We start from the raw sequence: 23,531 nt of genomic DNA on the forward strand, positions 1-23,531 counted from the left end.
TGGCTTTTCATATATTAGGAGAAAACATAAAAATAATACATCCAAATGGAATATTATTTAACCTTATAAAGGATGGAAATTCTGACCCATGTAACTACATGGATGAAGCTTGAGGACTGTGTGAAAGAAGTCAGTCACAAAAAGATAAAATACTGTATGATCCCATTTCCATGAGGTCTTAGAGTCTGACTGCTCTGAATATTCACAGAGACAGAAAGAAGGATGGTAGCCAGGGGCAGAAGGGGAAGTGGGAGTTGTTGGTTAATGGATTCAGTTTCAGTTCTGCAAGATGAAAAGAGTTCTGGAGATGCATCGTGGCGATGTTTGCACAGCAGCATGAAAGTTCTTAAGACAACCAAACTGAACAAACTGAAAATGGTTAAGACGGCAAATTTTATGTTACGTGTGTTTTGCCACAATTTAAAATTTAAAATATAAAATAAATTTTAAATATTTTAAGTATTAAAATAAAAAGGTGCATCCACTACCACAAATATGCTTGCATTCAGTAGTGCTAAGGTGGTATTTAAATTGAACAGCCATCAGAAACAACTGCACAGATGATACCCTCGTGGGAGAAATTGGTGAAATAAGGTAGTATATTCTGAGCTCAGACTGAAGGCGCCTGAGTCCTCAGCTTGCGCTGTTCCACAGGCCTCCATCCACTGCCCCAAACCACATTTCTGCTCCACAAATGGCCCACCCACTGCAAACAGGAGGGCTAAATCCAGTGCCCTCTGGGGTCTGGGCATGCCTGGCAGCATCAGTGGTTTGAAATCCTGAATCCTGACATTCACGATACTCTGCACTGAGCTTGGCCTTAGCACTGTCAGCCTCACCAGCAGCCACGAGTACCTGGTAGCCGGGGCTTAGCGTCTGTTACCAGGAGAGCGGCACCGGGCACAGCACGGTGGGTAGGAGGGACCCGGAGGAGTGCAGTGAGCTCGGTGTTGTGCTCCTTCCAAGTGAGGCAGGGCAGACCCACCCTCCTCACCCTGCCACAGGCTGCCAGCAGACAGGCTGGCCTGGGACTGGGCTGGGCGCCTGTGGACCTGAGAGCTATACCCCTCCCTCCTGTGTGTCTTCACGCCCAGAACCATATGCACATCAGACACAGGGGATAGTGCGGTGACCTCTGGGATCCAGTTCCTAACTCTGCCACCAGCTGGGAGACGGTAGACAGGTTCCCTCCTGTGGGGCATTTCCCAAACCATGCTCTGCAGAACATTCATGGGTATGACGCTCAGAAAGCCTTCCAGGTTCAATTCAGGTTGGATCTTCTACTGCTATCCCCAGTTCAAAATGTCTTAAGCTTCTGATGTTCACGATGGCAGTAATAATACTATTAAACAGCAGTTAACCTTTATCAAAAGGCTTATATGGGCTGGATGCTACTGCACACATCTTACATGCTTTATTTTATTTAATACTCCCAACACCTGAGGCTTATGGAGATGAAAGTAACTTGCCTGAAGTCTGGGCTCTCAAGAAGAGACCATGGGGAGAAGATGAAGGAAAGAGGAAGAGAATTAACTACCAATATTCATGCTCGGCTTAAAGCAGCGCTTCCTAAACTTTAAAGGGCACACACTTCACCTGGGAGTCTTGTTAAAAGGCACGTTTTAACTCAATAGGTCTTGGGTGGAGCTGAGGTAGGGCATGTCTAACAGCAGTGGGCTGATGCTGCTGGTCCCAAGACCAGGCTCTGAATGAGGAGGCTTGGAACACTTGAGTTTTCTCTTGTGCCTGAGATGGGATTCATTCCCTCATCCGTGCACTAATGCATTCATCCATCCATCCACTCATTTGTAGATGCCATCTAGTAGCAAAGAACTGGAACTTTGCGTTTGGAACCAGGTTCTAATCCCAGTTCTGCACTGTTCAGTAAATGGGCATTTTCTTTGAGCCTCAATTGCCCATCTATAAATGGGAATGAAACACATTTTAGAGACTCTTTTGTGACCACTAAACGTAATGAAAGTGAAAGAAAATTTATTAAACATAATAAATGGTAGCAAAAGTCTGCCTTGGGGGCTCAGGTCATGGTGCACATTCCATAAATGGTGGTGCTTCAGGAGCTTATTTTACTGTTCATGTGTTTATTTATTCCTTTCAAGCTAGGTTTCTAGATGGTTCCAATAGATTTGTTTACACTAAAACAAATGTATTTATTAAAATAAATCATTTGTCATATATGTTTACTTACATATTTCCATAAAGATGTCCCAATAGCTCCAAAAGCTATAGTGATGGGCCCCAGGGTTCCCACCATGAATGCAAGACGGGTCTGCCGAAAGGTGCAAAGAAATTGGGGAGGAGACAGCCACACGTTGATGAGCTGCACAGACCACTTGGCAAATGACTCCACCAGAAGGAGGAGTGAGAAATGCTTGTGAAGGGGAGAGAGCCAGAAACTGGGTAAAATGACAGCCAATCCCAAGCTGTTAATTATCCAGAGGGAAATAAATATTACGTGGGCAATTATCAACAGGCGTCTGAAAGCCACAATAGGGAAACCTGGTCCCCAGCCTGGTCCCTGCAGAAGGGCTCGGCCACGGGTTTTATTTAGCATGCAGGGCTGGCTCTTCACCCAAGGAGGGGGCGGTGGCCGGGTAACCTTCGTGTCCAGCCAAGCCAGGACCCAGCGCTGTGCTTTGAAAATCGGCTTTACCCATAAGCTCTGGACCTGGAAGCCGCAGCCCCCTCCCCATCCGCCCTTCCTCCCCGAAGATGTCATCTTTTGAGACGATTTCATGTGGAAGCATCGCTAAGTAAATTCGCTAAATGCCTATTCATCCCTGTCAGATGGGAATGCGGTGAAGCGGTAAATGTGAAAATGGCCCCAGCTCGGGGGCCCTGAAAGGCGCTTTCTGGGGCTGCCAAATGGAGCCGCAGCCGCTGACCCTGGGAGGCCTGAGGCTTCGCGAAAGGGGGCGTAGGATCTCCGGCCCGGCCCCTCCAATCCTCCCACCAAGGCCGCTGAGAGGCCCCTGTTTATTATTCCTGCTGCCAGGGACCCATTCAGAGGTTAACTTGTCCCTGTATTCATCGGGAGGACAATAATGAACTGTCGCGGAGAGTGGCGAGGGGGTTGGTAAATAGGCACCGCTAAGCCACGGAGCCGGAACGGGCCTCTGTGATTTGGAAAGAGAGGTTGCTTAATTTCCTTTCCAGGCTGGTTTAGTTTCCACCTCTCCAGGACCTTCAAGAAGCCCTCTGCCCACCGCTCTCCATCACTGGGCGTGAGGCACGCCTGGGCTTCACCCTGCCTGCCTGCGGAGATGCTCCACGTGGGCACGGACACGTGGGCTTGGCCTTTTGTCTGCGTCCCCAGGCTTCACCCCTGTGCGTATCCGCAGGGCTAAGCTGTCTGCATTTGCGCCCTTGTGGATTTACCTTGTTGCAGACACGCGGGGTTTTTCTGGCGTCCGCCAGCCACTAGAACGGCCGGTTTTGAAGTGGTTGATTTCCACACCAGACCGGCTGTCGGCAGTGCTGGGTTCTGCTGCAGCGTCTCTTAACTGCTCTGTCCCCCCCGCTCCGCTGGAATTATGAGTTGGTCAACAAGAGTTGGCCAATCAGAGAGCAGGGGCTTGGCGTGGCGCGACTTCGGGTGACGCAGGGAAATGAGAGAGGGAGGGATGGCTGGGGGTAGCCCAGACAGGCTGGTGAGAGGCCAAGAGCAGAGCACCTTGCATTTATAGTGCACCTACTGTATGCCCTTCATGCACCAAGTTATCCATCAGCAGGTATATCTACTTTGTGCAGGGCAGCCAGGTGAAGGCTGTCACTCAGAGGTTGAATGACTTACCCTAGTACACACAACAGGGTCAGGAGTGGAGCTGAGATCTATCTTCAGCCCTTTCTGCTTCCAGAGTGCAGGCATCACTTTCTGGGGCACCCACCTGCCCCCTACCCTCCACAAAGTTCTAGCCTCTGTTCTCTTCCCAGAGAGGCACCTTCACCTGTTCTCCCAATTTGAAACGATGGTTAACCCTTTCCTTCTAAGTAAACCACCCCCAGAAGAGAAGCTGATGATAAAGGAGCTGTCACTTCAGCACCATTTACCTGTTTGGGTTTATTCAGCGTAAGAGGCGACTGTGTTTCTGGCAGATGGAGACCCGTGTGACTGCCTTTTAAAATACTGTCACAGCTGTATGCACAAGCTGATTAACTGTGACTACATTGCTAGTGCTGAGACTGATGGCGATAAACTTGGGATAACAATGCGGGGAACGATGTCACCTGTTTGTATTGCGCTTCGTATTTCTTAAAGCTCTCTCAATCAGTAGCCCAGGGGCTAGGGAGGATTTAGCATTCACTCATTCATTGATGCATTTGTTTCTCAAAGTGCATTTGAAGGCATCACTTTAAACTCATCTCACCTTTAGTCGTCCACTCATCCAGCATGCATTGCTGTACTTCCTACTATGATTACTGTACCGCCTACTATGTGCCGGTGATGAGCGAGTTTTATTAGGTTCTGTCCTCATGGAGCTTACATCCTAATGTAAGCAAATTTAGCCCTTTCAGATGGTGATGATACACTCTATGTAAATAGAGTGATATGTTAAGTAAAGAGGAGCGGGTGCTGCTTCAGGTTGGGGGGCTAAAAACAGCCTTTCTGATGAGGTGACATTTGAAAAGAAATCTGGATGACAAGAGCAGACATAGAAAAATACGGGGCAGAATTTCCCAGGCAAAGTTCAGTTCAGTTCAATCGCTTAGTCATGTCCGACTCTGTGCAACCCCATGGACTGCAGCATGCCGGGCCTCCGTGTTCATCACCAACTCCCGGAGTTTACTCAAACGCATGTCCATTGAGTCGATGATGCCATCCAACCATCTCATCCTCTGTCATTCCCTTCTCCTCCCACCTTCAATCTTTCCCAGCATCAGAGTCTTTTCCAATGAGTCAGCTCTTCGCATCAGGTGGCCAAAATGTTGGAGTTTCAGCTTCAGCATCAGTCCTTCCAATGAATATTCAGGGTTGATTTCCTTTAGGATGGATTGGTTGGATCTCCTTACAGTCCAAGGAGCTCTCCAGAGTCTTCTCCAACAGCACGGTTCAAAAGCATCAATTCTTCGGTGCTCAGCTTTCTTTATAGCCCAGCTCTCACATCCATACATAACTACTGGAAAAACCATAGCCAGGCACAGTGAGTACAAACGCCCTGAGGTTACTTTGTACCTGCCACCGAGGTAGTCACTGATGTCTTACTGTTTGCCAATCCCAGTGTTGGGTCCTGGGGATTCCAAAACAAGTAAGACACTATGCTAATTCTCAAGGAGTTCACAGAAGATGGGGTATGTAGGAGACAAACATACAAACAGTCCATTTTAGCAGACTTTGGTAAACTCAGTGATGGAGGTGCATGGAAGAAGACGCGTCATGCACCTGCGAGGTATAAAGAAGGAGGGGATGTGGTTGCTGTGACAAAGAAGGGAGCCAGTCACACGTGTCATGGTCTCTGGAGGGCTCTGACTTTCCTCTTGATTTGCTTCCACAGGACAAATGACCAGCTGGTGGCATTTCTCTCCAGATACCGAGACATGAATTTCTTGAAGTCGCATGGCCGGGACAATGCAAGGTAGTAGATCTTCCCTCTACCCTTGTGCAAAAGATAAATGAAAGCTGAGTCTTCATTTGGGGGCTTCCTTCTAGGCTGGTTTGATGCAACCAGAAATAAGTTGAGGACGGGAGAGAGGCATGGCACGGCTGGGCCTTGGCCCTTCCTGTGCAGAATCTGAAGTGGTCTCTCCCGCCAGTCAGAAACAGAGGAAACAGCGAGACATGTGTCTCATCGTGTCATATCAGCGTTTTCATGAGCCCGTGTTCTCATTATGGCAGCCCTCTGAGGAAAGCAGGGTAATCATTTTATACTCATTTTATTGGGAAGAAGACTGAAGTCCATAGTTCAAGTTCATGATGTCCCCAAACCATACATTCAGTTTGCCAATCATTCAGCAAATATTCCCATGGGGCCAAGTGTGTGCCAGGCACTCTTCTAGAGGTGAATGAGACAAAATCCTCACTCTCATGGAATTTACTTTCAAGCAGGAAAGAGTCTCACACCAGAAGGGAGTTGGAGTCAAGGAAACCAACTTCCAGCCCTGTGCCTTCACCGTTGCCTCACGCTTGCTGCCTAAGTTGTGGGCAGGGATTTGAGGCAGCAGAATCCTTTGTGCCTCTCACTTGAACTGAGCAAAGCCAAACAGCATCACAACAGTCCCCCCTCATTGCCGTTGTTGTTCAGTCGCTCAGGCCTGTCCGACTCTTTGCGACCCCATGGACTGCAGCACACCAGGCTTCCCTGTCCATCACCAGCTCCCAGAGCTTACTCAAACTCATGTCCATCGAGTCGGTGATGCCATCCAACCATCTCATCCTTTGTCGTCCCCTTCTCCTCCTGCCTTCAATCTTTCCAGCATCAGGGTCTTTTCTAGTGAGTCAGTTCTTCACATCAGGTGGCAGAAGTATTGGAAGGTCAGCTTCAGCACCAGGCCTTTCAATGAACATTCAGGGTTGATTTCCCTTTGCTGCTGCTGCTGCTAAGTCGCTTCAGTCGTGTACGACTCTGTGTGACCCCATAGACGGCAGCCCACCGGGCTCTGCCCTCCCTGGGATTCTCCAGGCAAGAACACTGGAGTGGTTTGCCGTTTCCTTCTCCAGTGCATCTCTGTGGCCAGAGGTCGGCTAGAGCGCCCTCTGTAGGAGAGATCACATAATCCGCTTCACCATCTAGACAGAAAAAACCATTACAAACCCACTCAGGATCACTCTGCCAACTTTTTAAAAAGGCTTATTTATTTTTAACTGGAGGATAATTGCATTACAATGTTATGTTTGTTTCTGACATACATCGACATGAATCAACCATAGGGCTCTGCCATCTTAGAACCTTTTTCTAGCATTGAACTCAGAACTTAATCTGATGGTTCACAGGATAATTTTAGCATGTTAATGTGTTCTGTTTGGCCTTGGTGCTGGTTTTGTTCTGTTTAATTCAGGTGCTTCATTTGAAAATTAATGGCCCCATTAAAAAAATAGCAATATTTCCAGCTCATCTGAAAAGATCCACTTAAATGTCCACTTACTCTGTGCCTGAATTTTCTCATGAAGGTTGTGTTTTTGTCTTAGACGAAGCCCATGTTCTGCAGGACCCTGCAGTCCTTGCCACCCTCTCCCTACCTGGCCCCATTGGCCCTTCAGTTTGCCCATCTCTGCTGTTGGTGTTCTCCACCACTGCTGCTGGAGGTGTCATTTTGGCTGGCTCTGTGATCCACTTTGCCCAGATAGTCACAGCAGGGAGAGACAGAGGCAAACAATCCTCGGGTTGCATCACTTTCCTTAATTTTGATTTTGACCTCATCCAACTGTCTGTTGGATCCGTCTTGTCCAACTGACAGTCTGCATTCTTGACATTTAATAGGCACCCCCAGACTTGAAGATACTCTGTAAATTAGCACAGATTAGTATAGCATGTTTTGGCCACTAAGCTGGACAAACCTGGGCGGATAAAGAAGATATACACTGTAATACGCTATAGCCACATAGTGTATTGTGTTCCTGCTAAGTGCCTATCACTCCACTGGCCCCTTTTCACACAGGATCCAACTTTATTTTTATAGTCAGTCAGATTCCATGGAGGTGGTAAGTTACCAGAACTAGCCCAGATTTTGGTTCCCCACCCTTAGACAGAGAATGAAGACCCTTATTCCCTTCCAGATAACTTATAATACATGGTTTGTGCAAAGCTACATCATAAGAAAAAAAATCCACTGTAAGTTGATAAACTTGTGTCTAAATTACCTCAACTCTAGTATTGTTGTTTTAGCCTACTCAGTATTTATTCTCTGTCTGCTATTTCCAGGCACTGTGCTAAGAACTGGGTATGGCACAGAGGTTAAGACTGTGAATTTTGGGAGTCATACCTCCTGGGTTGAAGTCCCGATCTACCATGTCCTGGCTGTGTTGCATTGAACTGGTGACCTAACCTCTCTGAGCCTATTCCCTTATCTGTATGATGGAAATATTAATGGACTTATACTCATGAGATCATTGGAAGGATTGAATGAGATGCTGTGTATAAAGCATTTGGCACATCATAAATGCCCTGTGATGGTGTTGGTGGTGGTGATGATGGTGATGGTGGTGGTGGTGTCATTAATGATAAACATCAGACTGAAATACTGCAGGCGGGAGAAATAAATAGATGATGTACAGGCCAGGGTTGTGCCTTTGGGTTTTGTGAGTATGTCTTGTCCAGTTGATGTGCCTCTGGAGTTGACAGGTGGTACCCAAATGGCACAGCAGTATACAGGGCAGGATAAAGACTCAGGCTCAGGAGATATTGCTTGCATCTCCCTCTAAAACCCTAAAACCCAAGGCTCTCTGGACAGAAGAGCTCACAAGTTCCAGCACTCATGCATGAGTCCTCAGCCAGGATTCACTCACTTGGATGAGTTAAGGGTTTAATAGTAAAATGAGCCATCAGCCGCCACTGTCTCCTCTTTGGCAGCTGGGGCCTCCCTGCTGTGGGAACAAGCCTAGCCGCACGCATCTTCCCTTGAGTCACCCACAGGGGCACCCTGGGTGAGGCTTGGCTCTGGTTCTGCACTGATTGTGTGTTAGGAAAAACTCTTTTTTTTTTTTTTTTGGTGGGAAATGGCAGAAACTCAGCTTAAACTTGTTAAAGGGTAAAGGAAGTTATTGGATGATTCAACTAAAACATTAGTATCTGACTTGGACATAGCTGAATCAAGCAGTTCAAATGATATCGTCAAGCCCAGACTCTCTGTTAGTTCTTTTAAAAATTATTTCTTTTTGGTCTGGGGAGGGTTAAGATAAACACAGCACATCAAGTAGTCAGGTAGTTCACTAGCAGAAATATTTTTTTTTTAATTGAGGTATAAGTGACATATTAGTTTCAGGTATGAAAGTGAATGTGTTTGTTGCTTAGTTGTATCCAACTCTTTCTGACCCCATGGACTGTAGCTCACCAGGCTCCTCTGTCCATGGAATTCTCCAGGCAAGAATACTGAACTGGGTTGCCATTTCCTTCTCCAGGGGAGCTTCCCAACCCAGGGATTGAAACTGGGTCTTCTGCATTGCAGGCAGATTCTTTATTGTCTGAGCCATAGCATTCAATATATGTATATATTGTAAAATCACCACCACAATACGTCTAGTTAATATCCATCACCACCCATAGTTACAGTTTTTTCTCATGATAAGAACTTTTAAGATCATAGCAACTTTCAGATACACAATATGGTATTATTAACTGTGGTCACCGTGTTATACGTTACAGCCCTCGACCGTATTTATTTTATAACCGGAAGTTTGTTGCTTTTGATCACCCTTAGAGGATGAGATGGCTGGATGGCATCACTGATTCGATGGACGTGAGTCTGAGTGAACTCCGGGAGTTGGTGATGGGCCCGGAGGCCTGGCATGCTGCGATTCATGGGGTCACAAAGAGTCGGACACGACTGAGTGACTGAACTGAACTGAACTGAACTGAACCCTTTAACTTAACTTCCATCAAGTCTCTTTCCCTTTGTGCTGGTTTAATTTCCTGGCTTCAGATGGTGACCCTTCTCAACATATTAGCCTCATTTTACTGATGAGGAAACAGACGCAGAGAAGTGAAATGACTTGCTTAAGCTCACACAGCGAGGGCAGGGCTAGGACTCAGGCCTAGAGGAATGTGTCCCCAGAGCCCAGACTCAGAATCCTGCATGATGCAGCCTGTCTGTGTTCGGGTCCTGCTTTCTTCTGATAGTCTGGGTGGCTTCGGAGCAGCCACTCTGCTTCTCTTGGCTTCACTGTGTTGGACAAACACAGTGGTTGAATGAGATGATCTCCAAATGCCCTCCCATTCTGATATTCCATGCTTCAGGACCAGCCTTTGCGAAAGACAACGTGACAGAGGCAGAGAGTTTAATAGGCAGAAAGATGGAGGGGGACAAAAGCAAGCGGTGAGATAAAAAATAGGCCACAGGGTGCCTCAGTGTTTAATTCCACGTGGTTTCTAATAGCAGTTTTGACCTTCTGTCCCTAACTCCAGTCTTTAGCAGTCAATTTGGACTTCTAGCTCCCGCTGCTAAGAGATGGCATAAAGGCAAACTAGTATTTTAATAGCTACCCAATTGGTCCTGACTGTTCCTATAATTAAATGAAGGAGAATGTAGTGTTCACTTTATTTCCTTGTTTTCCTCCAAAAATCAAGTAGCTGGATATCTTGAAAGACGTGTAGTGCAGTTATCATTTTCCCAGATAATCTCTGCAGGGCTAGCAGAAGCAGGTGTCCTGAATTGGCAGGTCTTGGCAAACATCCCCAGGAACTCCTGGTTTCTGCTCAAAGAGCATCAGAGAAGTTCCCCCAGATCATGGTAGACTGATCAAGTCTCAGAGTATGGGGCCCCTTAGAGGGAGATGGAAAGAAAGCATTATTTCCCTCAGCCAGAATAGAGTTTCTGGGACTTTCTGACCTTGGTTGATCTCTGTGCTCAAAGAAGTCAGGGTCTCTAGGGCCCCAGTGCTGTCTTGGGGCATAGTGTGGAGTATTGGTAAGAGCATGGGCCCTGGAGTCCAGGCACCTGTGTCAAAATGCCAGCTCAGCGTGTGATAGCCAGGGCACTCTGACAAATGGCTTCGATTCTCCATGCCTCCATGTCCTCGTCTTTATAATATCCAGACATGGGGGGATTGTCTGGATCACATAAGATCCAGTGATGTGGGGATTGTGGAGGACTGAGTAGCCTCACAGACCACAGGCAGCATCTGCTGCTGCTGCTAAGTCGCTTCAGTCGTGTCCGACTCTGTGTGACCCCATAGGCGGCAGCCCACCAGGCTCCCCCGTCCCTGGGATTCTCCAGGCAAGAACACTGGAGTTGGCTGCCATTTCCTTCTCCAATGCATGAAAGTGAAAAGTGAAAGGGAAGTCGCTCAGTCATGTCCGACTCTTCGCGACCCCATGGACTGCAGCCTACCAGGCTCCTCTGTCCATGGGATTTTCCAGGCAAGAGTACTGGAGTGGGGTGCCATCTAGCCAGGTGCTTTTGAGTGTGTTATCCCATTTCAGAGACGAGTACAACTGAGGCTTGCAAACTTGCTTTAACTTGCTCCAGGTTCCACACAGCTGGTATTGGAGCCTGGTTTGGTCTGACTGTTATCACCCCATTTTAGTGACTACATCTGAGAGGACCTGTTACTTTGAGTTCTTAGAGTATGCAGCTGAAAGAGTAAAATTCTACTGATGTTAAGCAGAATTATTTTTTAAATGAGCAAGGGAGGAAAATCAGCCCACCTCCTACTTTCTAGAGTCAGCCTCTCCTAAATTGTGTTCATGATTCACCAGTGATATGTGAGATTATTTGGAGGAGTTCATGAAGGAGTGTCATGGGAGAATTTGTATTGAGTTTATGTGCATCAACAAAAATTTATATAATTAATCCAGTACTTCACAGATATTATGCTTAGAATAAGATTAAGTTAAAAAAAAAAAAAGAACACTTGAAACTATCTAAAGTTGGTTTAGAAAAAAAAAATATTGAGGGCAGTCCCATACAGACTTCATAAAGCCTATAGCATAGCTGTTAAGAATCCAGGTTCTGGAGCCAGACTGCCAGGGTTGACATGCTAAGCACTCGCCAGGTGTGTGGCCCTGGGTAAGTTAAATCAATCACTTGTGCTTCAAAATGGGAAGAATGATAATAAAGCCACCCTCCTAAAATTGCTGCAAGAATTAAATGAAGGGATATGTGGATAAGCTCTTGGAATAGTTAGTTAGGCATGTTAAGTTGATGACGGTGGTGATGATGGTGGTGGCTATGGGGACAGTGCTGAAAAAACCTTGAAGATGATGTGTGTCCACATGATCAACTTTTAGAAACAGTTTTTACAATTCTTAGAGAAAGAACTAGCATTTCAAATGTAAGAAGCCTAGACCAGAAGGAAGCTAGGAGGGGTCCCAGCTCTCAGGTCACAAGTGGCATAAACAATTTCTTCCTATTCCCAGGTCTGGGATCCACCTGCTAGAAGTGGTGGTCCCCCGCTGGCATCAGAATGGCAGCTAAGCAGATTCGCCAGCTCTTCTCTCTGACATTGAACTAATCTTCAGGCCCAAAGCTCCCTTGATGTATAAACAGGCAACTGTTTAACCAAAAGTTGGCAAATCCATCGAGAGCCTGGCCAGGAACCTCCTCCAAGCAAATCTGCTTTCAGGAGGCCTGTTGGTGCCAACTTGCTTATCAGGAGAAGAACTCTCTCCCCATCTGTCTTGTAGCACCATGATTGATGGGAGGAGATAATTAATATCTCATCTCCAATGGGGAAAGCAGATTGCATTCCCCTCTCTCTTTTCTTAAACCCAATTGGCGAGTTTATCACTGTTTGCGTGTTTACTTTATTTAATCCAGTTATGGCAGCCATGTCAAAATAAAGCTTAGCATCACACAGGCACCCACGCAAAGCTGTGTACACAGCTCTGTGGGCCTCCTCCTGAGTTTTGAGGTCAACTTTAGAACGTTTCTTTTTTCGAAACAATACATGTCGAAGTTAGACCAAAGACTAGAAGGAAAGTTTGTGCAGTGTTGTCTCTGAGATAAAGAGTACGTATTCCTTTTTCGCTTTATTTTTGTGTTCCATGCCTAGGGAGGCCTACATTACTTTTATAATTAAAACGTAATGCAGTAGATATTGTTTTCAAATTTGTGTGAAATTTAAAATAGGCAAAATCAATTAGTCCTCAATGGTCCTTTAAACTCTCAGAGACACAGGCTGATTCAGGCCCTGAGTACTGTAAAGAGCTTGGGTCACCCATCCTGGGGCCCTTGGTTCCAGGATTTGGGCCCTGACTCTGCGTTTCTGCTTAGGCTGGTTTTTCTTTCATTCCTGAATGTGAAACTCAAGTCAACTTTCTTCACCCAGAGTGTATGTAATATAGCGTTTACTGTGTGCCAGAGACTGTCCTAAATGCCTTATAAATATTCATTCTTTCAGTTCTCACAACCATCCCATGATATAATTACAGTTACTATCATGCCCATTTTCTAAGTGGGAACACTGAGGCTAGAGAGATTAAACAACATATAGCTTGGGAATGGGGAAACAGACTTGAACGCAGGTGGTCTGGTTCCAGGATCTAGACTCTGAGCCACTGTGTTACACTGATTCCCTAAGTATGTTCATCGTGGAGTTTCCTGCCACGTTCAAGCCACAGGTTCTTATGGAGGACATGTTCCTTCCACCAGTCAGGTCAGACCTGCCTCTCCTGTAGCTGGTCTCCTCTTACGTGAGGTGGTGAAGCTGAGCTTCTCCCTGCAGCTCTCACTCCCACCACTTTAGCTTCTCTTCACTCTCGGGCTCCTGCACACGCTATTTCTGTCTCCTGTGAAGCTCTTCCTTACAGCTCTTCAGATGAGTGATTCCTTCTCCTCCTTCTTGTCAGTGTCACCTCCTCAGCAAAATCTTCCCCAACAATCTTCACTAATTAAATCCCTGTCTCTTTATTTTCTGTCATTGCACTCTGTTTTCCTGTATAACACTTATCACAAATGTCTAATTATATGTTCCTGTATTTTGTAGCTATGACTACTTACTTATTTATTAGAGCAGTTTTACAGCCTGTGGTGAAGAGTGTGGGATCCAGAGCCTGACTGCTAGGTTTGAATCCCTCCCTTACCACTAACCAGGTGTGTGGCCTTGGGAAAATTACTTAACCTCTCTGTATCTTTGTCCCTTTACTCATAAAACGAACTCTCATAGGATTGTGATGAAGACTAAATTAGAGAATATATGTTAAGTGCAAGGAATAGGACTTAGAAAGTAGTAAGTGCTCAATAAATGATAAATATTATTGATTTACCTCTCATTCTAGAAGAGACAGAAGGACAGGGCTCATGTCCATCTCCTTTACAACCATATTCTCAGCACATAGACTTGGAGAGCTGCTGAATGAGCAAATGACCCAAGCTCTTTTGCTCTTCCAACTACTGCAGAGTAGGGACTGACAGATGACTCCAGCCCAGGTCAGGAAAGGGCATAACCCATACTGACATGTGAGAAATGGCCAGTGGATCCCTTATGGAGCTGCCAATTTAGGAACTTAATGACCTGAATCCTCACTGACTTGTGCCTTGGAAAGATGGGAGGGTTTCATATTCGTGGTTCTCAGACAGAATCAGGGTGCACGTGAAGCTTGTCTCATCTGCCACCACAACCAAGGGCATCACAGGAGACTCACTGTGGAGGCACTGGGTTTCTGTCCTTGGTGCTGAAATGACATTGCTTTTCAGAACATAAAGGGTTTCTCCTTAGCCCCGATGTGCCCTACACATGCCTGTCTACAAAGTCCTAGAATAGAGAAGAGGAGCAATTGAATTTTTAATTTTCCAGCTTGATGATGGAAAATGTTAAGTATCTTGGTGAACCTTCATTCAGTCGTGTCCAACTCTTTGCGACCCCATGGACTGCAGCATGCCAGGCTTCCCTGTCCATCACCAACTCCTGGAGCTTACTCAGGCTCATGCCCATTGAGTTGGTGATGCCATCCAAACATCTCATCCTCTCTCGTTCCCTTCTCCTCCTTCCTTCAAGCTTTACCAGCATCAGGGTCTTTTCCAGTGAGTCAGTTATTTGCATCAGGTGGCCAAATTATTGGAGCTTCAGCTTCAGCATCAGTCCTTCCAATGAATATTCAGGACTGATTTCCTTTAGGATTGACTGGTTGGATCTCCTTGCAGTCCAAGGGACTCTTAAGAGTCTTCTTCAACACCACAGTTCAGAAGCATCAATTCTTCGGTGCTCAACTTTCTTTATAGTTCAACTCTCACATCCATACATGACTACTGGGAAAGCTATAGCTTTGACTAGATGGACCAAGCACTTACTAAGTGCTGAGCACTATGCTAAGCCCTCTCCATATAAAATATAATCGTATTTAAACTCTGTGAGACAGGTATTATGATGATCACTGTTTCACATAAGAAGCTGAGGTGTCTTGTGTTCAGGTTGCCCAAGGTTAATGGCAGATCCAGGACTTGTACCAAATATTCTAGCTCCAGAGCCCCAAGTTTGGCCCCCATGTCACGTGGCTATTTTGTGTGGGCCCTTCACTAGCTGGCTGACTTCATACACTGTGTTTTCATGCTTTGCTCCATGATTTTGTGTTTAAACTGAAATGCTTAGGTTGTACTTATACTAAAGAATAATCTGGGTTCAGTGATACATCACTGGACAGAAAAAGAGAAGTATTTTTATAGGCTGTGTGACTTTGGATGACCTTGGCTCATACATCCTCTTTTGGCCTCAGTGTGTTGGGTATTTTTTTTGGGGGTATTTTTATCTATAGAATAGTTATATCAACTAATTGCTGAGATTTCTTCGCTCAAACATGCTGTAAAATCTGAGGGGCAGAGTTCTTCCTTTCAGAATTCATTATTCAACAAGACAGTTCTGGAATAATTCCACACTTGATGAATATGCCGAGATTGTAGCCAGGGAATTAACTGAATTAAGAGATTTCTTTAGCGTCTGTCTTTTCTGGGGCCATTTTCAAAGGCTATAGATTACTTTCTTAGCTAACTTTTTCTCCCATGGGGTAGATTCAGAACCCCTCGCCACCCTCCATCTGATTAACTCTGATGCTCACCTGGTCCTTGAGATGTCCCAGGAGAATCATATTTAGCTATGACACTGTCCCATATTGTGACAGTAGAGACAAATCTCAGGAAGACAAACAGTTCCTGAGTGCCCAGGAGATAAAATCAAATGCAAACTATACCATGTTTGCCCTCAAGTAACCTGTTTTGAAGACAGAAGTTCCTTGTGAGGTTTGGCAAGAAGCCTCTTCCAACCAGCATTGAGCCATTTTCTCTTGGTTCGCTCATTTCTGGGTTCTGTCTTTCTGAGGAAGAATCAGTTCTCAGATCCTTCGTTTGAGCCCTTTTGGAGGGATCCCAGCAAGCTGGGATGAAGAATGGGAAAGTAGGTAAGCACTTGCATTGGATTCATTCAGACCTGAATTCAAGTCCCAACCTGATCACTCTGTGACTTCAGAGAAATTACTTAACTTCCCTGGTGACTCAGAGGTTAAAGCATCTGCCTGCAATGCGGCAGACCTGGATTCGATCCCTGGGCCGGGAAGATTCCCCTGGAGAAGGAAATGGCAACCCACTCCAGTATTCTTGCTTGGAGAATCCCCTGGACAGAGGAGCCTGGTGGGTCACAAAGAGTTGGACACGACTGAGCGACTACTTTCACTTTTCTTTTCCTGTGATTCAGTTCCTTCACCTGTCAAATGTGTGTTAGAAAATTTTGATATCTGGTTAACCAACAGCAGCTACCTCCTGATTGCCTGACAGATATGGATGTTATTCTTCCCTTTTTTCATTCTCTCAACAAGTATTTATTGGGCACACGCTGTATGCTAGGCACTGTGCTAGACACTGTTCTAGGCACTAGGGATACTGCAGTGATGAAAAAGAGACAAAAATGGGGAAAGGATAATTAGGGAGTTGGAGATGGACATGTACACACTGCTTAGTGTTAGGTGTCAGATGGGAGGGGAGCTTGGGGGATAATGGGTACATGCGTGTATGTGGCTGAACCTCTTCACTGTTCACCTGAAACATTGTTAATAAGCTATACCCCCAAAGAAAATAAAAAGTTCAGAAAAAAAGACAAATATTTCTGCCCTCTTGGGGCTTATGTCCAGTAGTAGAAAAGGCAATAAATGAAATAGATACCTTGTGCATTGTATTAGAAAGTGAAAAGTGCTATGGAGAAAAATAAAACACCAAAGGAGGATTGGGGAGGGGTGTCATGTCTATGAAAAAAGGAACTGATGATTGGGTCAGCCCATTGTTTGGGTTGAGTCTTACTAACCACTTTGCAAGGAATTTTGTAAATATCACCCATCACACTTTTGCAGCTGATTTGGGAGCTTGTCAGAACAGGTGTCATGGGCTCATCCTACAGGTGAGGCAACTGGCATTCAGAGAGGGTGAATCAGCCCCAGCCCTCAGTGAATGCAGAGACAGCATTGGTACCAGACCCTCTTTGTGTCTGTTCTTCTAGGATATGTCCTGTTGACCCTAGGTTTCCCAGGTAACTAGGCCACCTGAAAACAAAACTAAAGAGGGGTCAGCCTCCCTGGCCATCTTCTGTGTAACGGGCCTGTTGCTGCACATCTCCCCTCCATCCCTCAGGTGGGAGAGCCGTGCGCCTTTTCCTGGTGAGCCAACACTGATGAAAGACTCACCCAGATGTTCACAAACTTACTTTGGTTTCCAGCCTTTACCTTTTCAAATTACGGTAAATCCACATGGGGGAGTAAAAAGCAAAATCACTGCCTAAACAGCTTGATTCTTTTTGCCTGATAGATTCCCACACTCTGGGCCTCTTCCACCTTCTCTCAGTCCAGACCTAAGTTCTTGGTAGCCCCTTTCACACCCAGGAACTTTTCCGAGACCTGGGCAATATGTGATCTCTATTTACTCATAATTAACTAAAGCATGCTTTTGCAGCTTATCGGTTTTGAAGGCAGTAAGTCAGTAAGTACAGCAGTCAATCTCCCAAACCCTGTAAATATTTTATTTTGGAGATTACTGCATAAATATTGTATTTGGATCTTGCAGTCTGGGACATCACATTAAAATTGCAAGATGATGCTGTTATCCAATCTAATGGAACATGAAATTTAAAAGCTGGTCCATAGAAAGAAAAATTTTGCATGTCATCCCACCTGTATTTCTTCTCTTTCTTCCTCAGTTGTCTTGATTATCATGAAAGTTTTGATAAAGTATCTAAAATTTAAAAGGTTTAAGCACAGTTAAGTGTACCCACCGGACATTATCATCTAATTGGCACCAGCCAGAGTCGAGATAGGATTTTCTTTTCCCTGCCTCAGTGTCTTCCTTCAGTGAATCAGTTACAGCCAACTTTGGTGTCAGTAAATGCCATTGTCAATGTATTGAAAACCTTTCACCAGGTCGCTCCCCAGAGAGAACGTGGCTTTGCTAAGGATAGTGCATTTTACACTTGGAAAGAAAATGTTAGGGAAAGGCCAGGACCAGGGACATTGGAAACCTGGGTCTTCTGGTTGGCTTCTGCCCTGTGTGTCTTCAGAAAAGTTCTCAGCCTCTTCTGGGATCCCATGCATCCCTCCAGTGCTTGCCCCACACCCTCTCCCTCGGTATAAGAGTGACTTAAGAATGTCACAGCTAAGTCCCTTGTTGTTCTTCAGTCGCTAAGTTGTGTCCGACTCTTTGCAATCCCGTGAACTGCAGCACGCCAGGCTTCCCTGTCCATCACCAACTCCCGAGGCTTGCTCAAACTCATGTGCATCAAGTCAGTTATGCTGTCGAACCATCTCCTCCTCTGTCACCCCCCTCTTCTATTGCCCTTGATCTTTCCCAGCATCAGGGCCTTTTCCAATGAGTCTGCTCTTCACATCAGGTGGCCAAAGTATTGGAGCTTCAGCATCAGTCCTTCCAATGAATATTCAGGGTTGATTTCCTTTAGGGTTGACTGGTTTGATCTCCTTGCTATCCAAGGGACCCTCAACAGTCTTCTCCAGTGCCACATTTTGAAAGTATTAATTCTTCAGCACTCAGCTTTCCTTACGGTCCAACTCTCTCATCTATAGATGACTACTGGAAAAGCCATAGCTTTGACTGTAGGGACCTTTGTCAGCAAGTGATGTCTCTGCTTTTCAATATGCTGTCTAGGTTTGTCATAGCTTTCCTTCCAAGGAGCAAGAGTCAGCAATGATTTTGGAGCTCAAGAAAATAAAATCTGTCACTGTTTCCACTTTTTCCCAATCTGTTTGCCATGAAGTGATGGGACTAGACACCATGATCTTAGTTTTTTGAATGTTGAATTTTAAGCCAGCTTTTTCACTCTCTTCTTTCACCTTCAATAAGAAGCCCTTTAGTTCCTCTTCATTTTATGCCATTAGGGTGGTATCATCTGTAAAACTGAGGTTGTTCATATTTCTCTTGGCAATCTTGATTCTAGCTTGTGAATCATCCAGCCTAAACAGTACCTTAGAGACTACCTAACTCATCATTATTACAACTGGTGGTCTGTGGGCTGGATTCAACCTAGGGGTATGTCTTATTTGTCAGAATTTTTTTTAAGGGATTTGAAATTCTTTTAGAAAATGCATTCTCTACATCTTTGCTGATTCTACCTACACTGTTATCTTATACTCAGCCTATGTCACACACTTACATTATCTGTCTGATCCCTGTAGGCATTTAATTTTACAAGCTAGACCTAGCCCAACTTTTTCAGCTTCCCATGGGGAAAATTAGTCAAGGTCATTATTTTCCAAACTCACCTAGCTGGTTACTGGTAGAGTCATGTTGTGATGAGATGAAATGCACATTTTAATAGAATTAAGTCTCTTCACCAATAGCATCATTGTAATCACCATTTTTATTACACTAGCATCAATTTTGGGAGAAGGCAATGGCACCCCACTCCAGTACTCTTGCCTTGAAAATCCCATGGACAGAGGAGCCTGGTAGGCTGTAGTCCATGGGGCCACTAAGAGTCAGACAAGACTGAACGACTTCACTTTCACTTTTCATTTTCATGCATTGGAGAAGGAAATGGCAACCCACTCCAGTGTTCTTGCCTGGAGAATCCCAGGGACGGGAGAGCCTGGTGGGCTGCCATCTATGGGGTCGCACAGAGTCGGACACGACTGAAGCGACTTAGCAGCAGCAGCAGCAGCATCAAGTTTTTCTAAGAAATAATCTATTACACCATTGTGCTCAGTGAATGACCAGTGTCTGGGGGCAGGTCCTCTATTTGTGCAGAAGAAAGTGTTATGGGTGTGGGTTTATTAGTGAGGTCTCAGGGCAGTTCCCTCTAGTGAATTTGTGGGAGGCTCAGTGGGAGAGATTCTTTCTAGAATTGAGCGTGGCCAGCAGGGTGGGACCATCTTCAGCTGCTACACTCTGCAGCTGCCTTGCAGTGTTCCAGTACCTGTAAGGTAGGCAGAAAGGAGGAAGCTTGGGTCAGTTCTAGTGAGGGCAGCATCTGTCTTGGAGGAGACAGGCAACTCCAATGTGAAGACAGAGGTGAGATCTGTCATGGAGACACAAAACCCTGTAGACACGCAATGGGGGATGCAGCCTGGCCTAGTGGAAAAGTGGCACTAATGTGCCACAGCATGGCTACCTACTCTACCTGGAGGTTAGGAACATTTGCATCCATCACAGTAGTGATAAAGGTGAAATCATTAAGGAATGTATTAGTCCAGACATTTTCCTTTGCAAATGACAGAACCCTATTCCAAAATGCCTTAAGCACATTACTGACAAGTCTGGGGGTGAGTCAGGGACAGCAAGCTCCAGGGTCTCAAGCAAAGTCATTGCAGCTTTGTCTGTGTCTATCTCCTCTCTCTCTCTCTTTTCTCTCTTTGTTTTTGTGATACCTTCATGGTCAGACAACCTCTATACACATGGTGACAAGATGGCTGCCTGCAACCCTCAGCTTACATTCTTCCAGACAAAAATCCTCATGAAAAGCCTTCCTTCCTAGTTTTTTCAGCAAAAATCCAGAACCCAATCTCAGACTCAGCTTGAGTTGTTTTCCCGTCCCTGAAGCAATTATGGCAGCCAAGCAGGTGGTATACTCTGGTTGATCAAGCCGAGTCGTGTCCCCAACCCTGGTGCTGTGAGAGTTGAGGGTGGATGTCCAAAGTAAAATCAGGGTGCGGTTCCCACAAGAGCAAGGAACGGATGCCGGGCAGAGAGAAGGAAATGAAGTACCAATATGTGCGTCAGTGTGGAGGAACCTTGAAAACACGATAATAGCTGAAAGAAGCCACACCTTGTGTGATTCCATCTCTATGAAATATCCAGACTAGGTAAATCCATGGATGGATGGCCAGGGTCTGGAGGGAAGGGGAATAGGAAGTAACTGCTGATGAGGATGGGGGTTTCCTTTGAGGGTGATGAACTATTTTGAAGCTAGGTAAAGATGACGATTGCAGATGAACTAATTCTGTTGAAATGTATGTTTTTAAATGGTTGATTTTATGTTGTATGAGCTAGAAGAGCAGCCAGATCAGAAAACTTGTACATTATAAACTCTTAAGAAGACAACCAGCTCCTGAGGGGCAGGGATCATCTTTGCTTCTCCTTGCTTTCCACCAGGGCCAGCCCATGCCTGACACATAGTAGGTGTGAAATTAATGCTAAGTAAAAATGAACTGAGAGTTTGGGCCAGAAGTCTTGGCCCTAGCTCTGTCCACCCTCCCAGCAGCTCCATCCACCTTACAAGCTCTTGACCTTTGATTTCTGTGTCTGTAAATGAGAGAATGCCGATTTTGCCTTGCCTGCCTCACAGAATCCTGTGTGTCTGTGCACGTGTGTGCGTGTGTCCTAGAGGAGGAGTTATTAATCTGAAGTTCATGGATAGAATTTAGGGGTCTGTGACTTTGAACGGGAAGAAAGTGATTTTTTCTTACCTGTGCTGGGTCTTTGTTGCTCCATGGGCTCTTCTCTAGTTTCAGCGAGTGGAGGCTCCTCTCTCGTTTGCAGTGCACAGGCTTTAGTAGTTGTGGCTCCCAGGCTCTAGAGCACAAGCTCAACAGGTGTGGTGCAGAGTCTTAGTTGCTCCACAACATGTGGGATCTTCCCAGATCAGGGATTGAACCCGTGTCTCCTGTATGGGCAGGCAGATTCTTTACCGCTGGACCATCAGGGAAGCCCAGGAAGAAAATGATCTTAATTTTCACTAAATGCTAATTGAAATCCAGCTAAATATAGGATAACAAACCACTATAGTATTAGCAGTTGCTGTTGGAATCATATATTTTCTTTTTTCGTCCATTCTTCCTGCCGTGTCCCCAACAAGTGATTGAACTCGTGACCCTTGTGTTGTAAGTTCAGAGTCTTAACTACTGGACTGCAGAGAAGTCCCAGGAATCACGTATTTTCAAATCATATTATAGTTGATGCATCCATGTCTAAATATCATTTATGCTCACCTTTTCTTCAAAATTATAATAGTGTTTAGACCTACCTCAAGATCTTGTTATTAAATGTGTTAAAAAGAGAACACATGTAATTACCATAAATATGGTGTTTTAAAAAATATTTTGCAATCCTCTATATAGTATGTGAATCAAGAATCATGTGAATTACTATGCCATCACTTTGGTATTTATGGAAATATTTTGTAACTCTGTGTATTTTTGTTGCATTTAAAAGCATTATTCTGCAACGGGATAAATTTAGGAGTGTAGGATTAACAGATAGTTATAAGTAAAATAGATGATCAACAAAGATTTACTGTATAGCACAGGAAACTATATTCAATATCTTTTAGTAGCCTGTAAAGGAAAAGAATCTGAAATATATGTATGTGTGTGTGTGTATATATGTATTTGTGTGTGTATGTGTGTGTGTGTGTATAAAACTAAATCACTTTGCTATACACCTGAAACTAACACTGTATTGTAAATAAATATACTTAGTTTACTTATTAATTTTAAAAAATAAATTTAAAAATAAAAGCATTATTCTGAGATGAGGGTCTATAGCTGTGTTCACCAAATTCCAGTGCATCTGTGGCATGAAAAGGTAATTTCAGAAGTTCTCTAAAGTGGAAGCAGATGTAGCAGATGATCGTTGCCATCTAACTGTGCTGGGCAGGCAAGTGTCCTAAGCGATCTAAGCCTCAGTGTCTTCATCTGTAAAATGGGCATAATAATAGTACCTGCCTCATAGTGTTACAGAGACCAGCCTCACCTGTGAAGATCAAATGAGAAACTACACACAGACCCCCTAGCTCAGCACTGAGCATGTAGTAGTGCTCAAAAAATGGCTTTATGGCCAAGACCTTCCTAGACAGACAGTAGTTTTGACCATTTCTTTTGGACTCTGGGTTGAGCTCTTTCATGGCTAAGCGTGACTTTGTCTTGTCCAGGTTCATCCGGAAACAGGGCCTAGACCGGCTCTTCCTGGAGTGTGATGCCCACATGTGGCGCCTGGGGGACCGGCGGATCCCAGAGGGCATTGCTGTGGATGGGGGCTCAGACTGGTTCCTGCTAAACCGGAAGTTTGTAGAGTATGTGACGTTCTCCACTGACGATCTGGTGACCAAAATGAAGCAATTCTACTCCTATACTCTGCTTCCTGCCGAGGTGAGTATCTGGGGAAAAGTCCCTGAGAAAGGTAGGGGCTGGCTCTAGCCTTTGGAGCAAAGTGGATGCTGAATTTTTGGTGAAGCTACATGGGGATTAGTACATTGTCCTCCAAACATCCAGAGGAAGATGGGGAACTGTGCGAGCTACCAGAGACCTTACTCTCACCGTAGGACCCCTGGTCCAGTCCAGTCTGGAGGGAGGTCATTGTATGGAGGAGATGCACAAGGCTGCCACCAGCCATCTATACAGTGTCTTTAAAAGTGTAAAGTGAAAAAGGCAGTTCTTCCTCAAGACACTTGGCTCCCATCGGTTGTAAAATCATCACAATATACTAATTTTGTTAGAACAGCTTTA

At 45.2% G+C, this 23,531-nt stretch overlaps 1 protein-coding gene across 1 annotated transcript in view; it reads left to right on the forward strand.

Moving 5' to 3' along the window:
* The window catches only part of XYLT1 (xylosyltransferase 1), a 349,644-nt gene that overhangs the window by 291,089 nt on the left and 35,024 nt on the right, over positions 1-23,531 (forward strand). The window contains exons 7-8 of the mRNA XM_040266531.1: positions 5,511-5,591; positions 22,958-23,174. Of these exons, the coding sequence (XP_040122465.1) occupies positions 5,511-5,591; positions 22,958-23,174 (298 nt within the window). The remainder of the gene's footprint in view (positions 1-5,510; positions 5,592-22,957; positions 23,175-23,531) is intronic.

This window comes from Oryx dammah, unplaced genomic scaffold (genome assembly GCF_014754425.2).
Source record: "Oryx dammah isolate SB20612 unplaced genomic scaffold, SCBI_Odam_1.1 HiC_scaffold_2, whole genome shotgun sequence".
Taxonomy (NCBI): Eukaryota; Metazoa; Chordata; class Mammalia; order Artiodactyla; family Bovidae; genus Oryx; species Oryx dammah.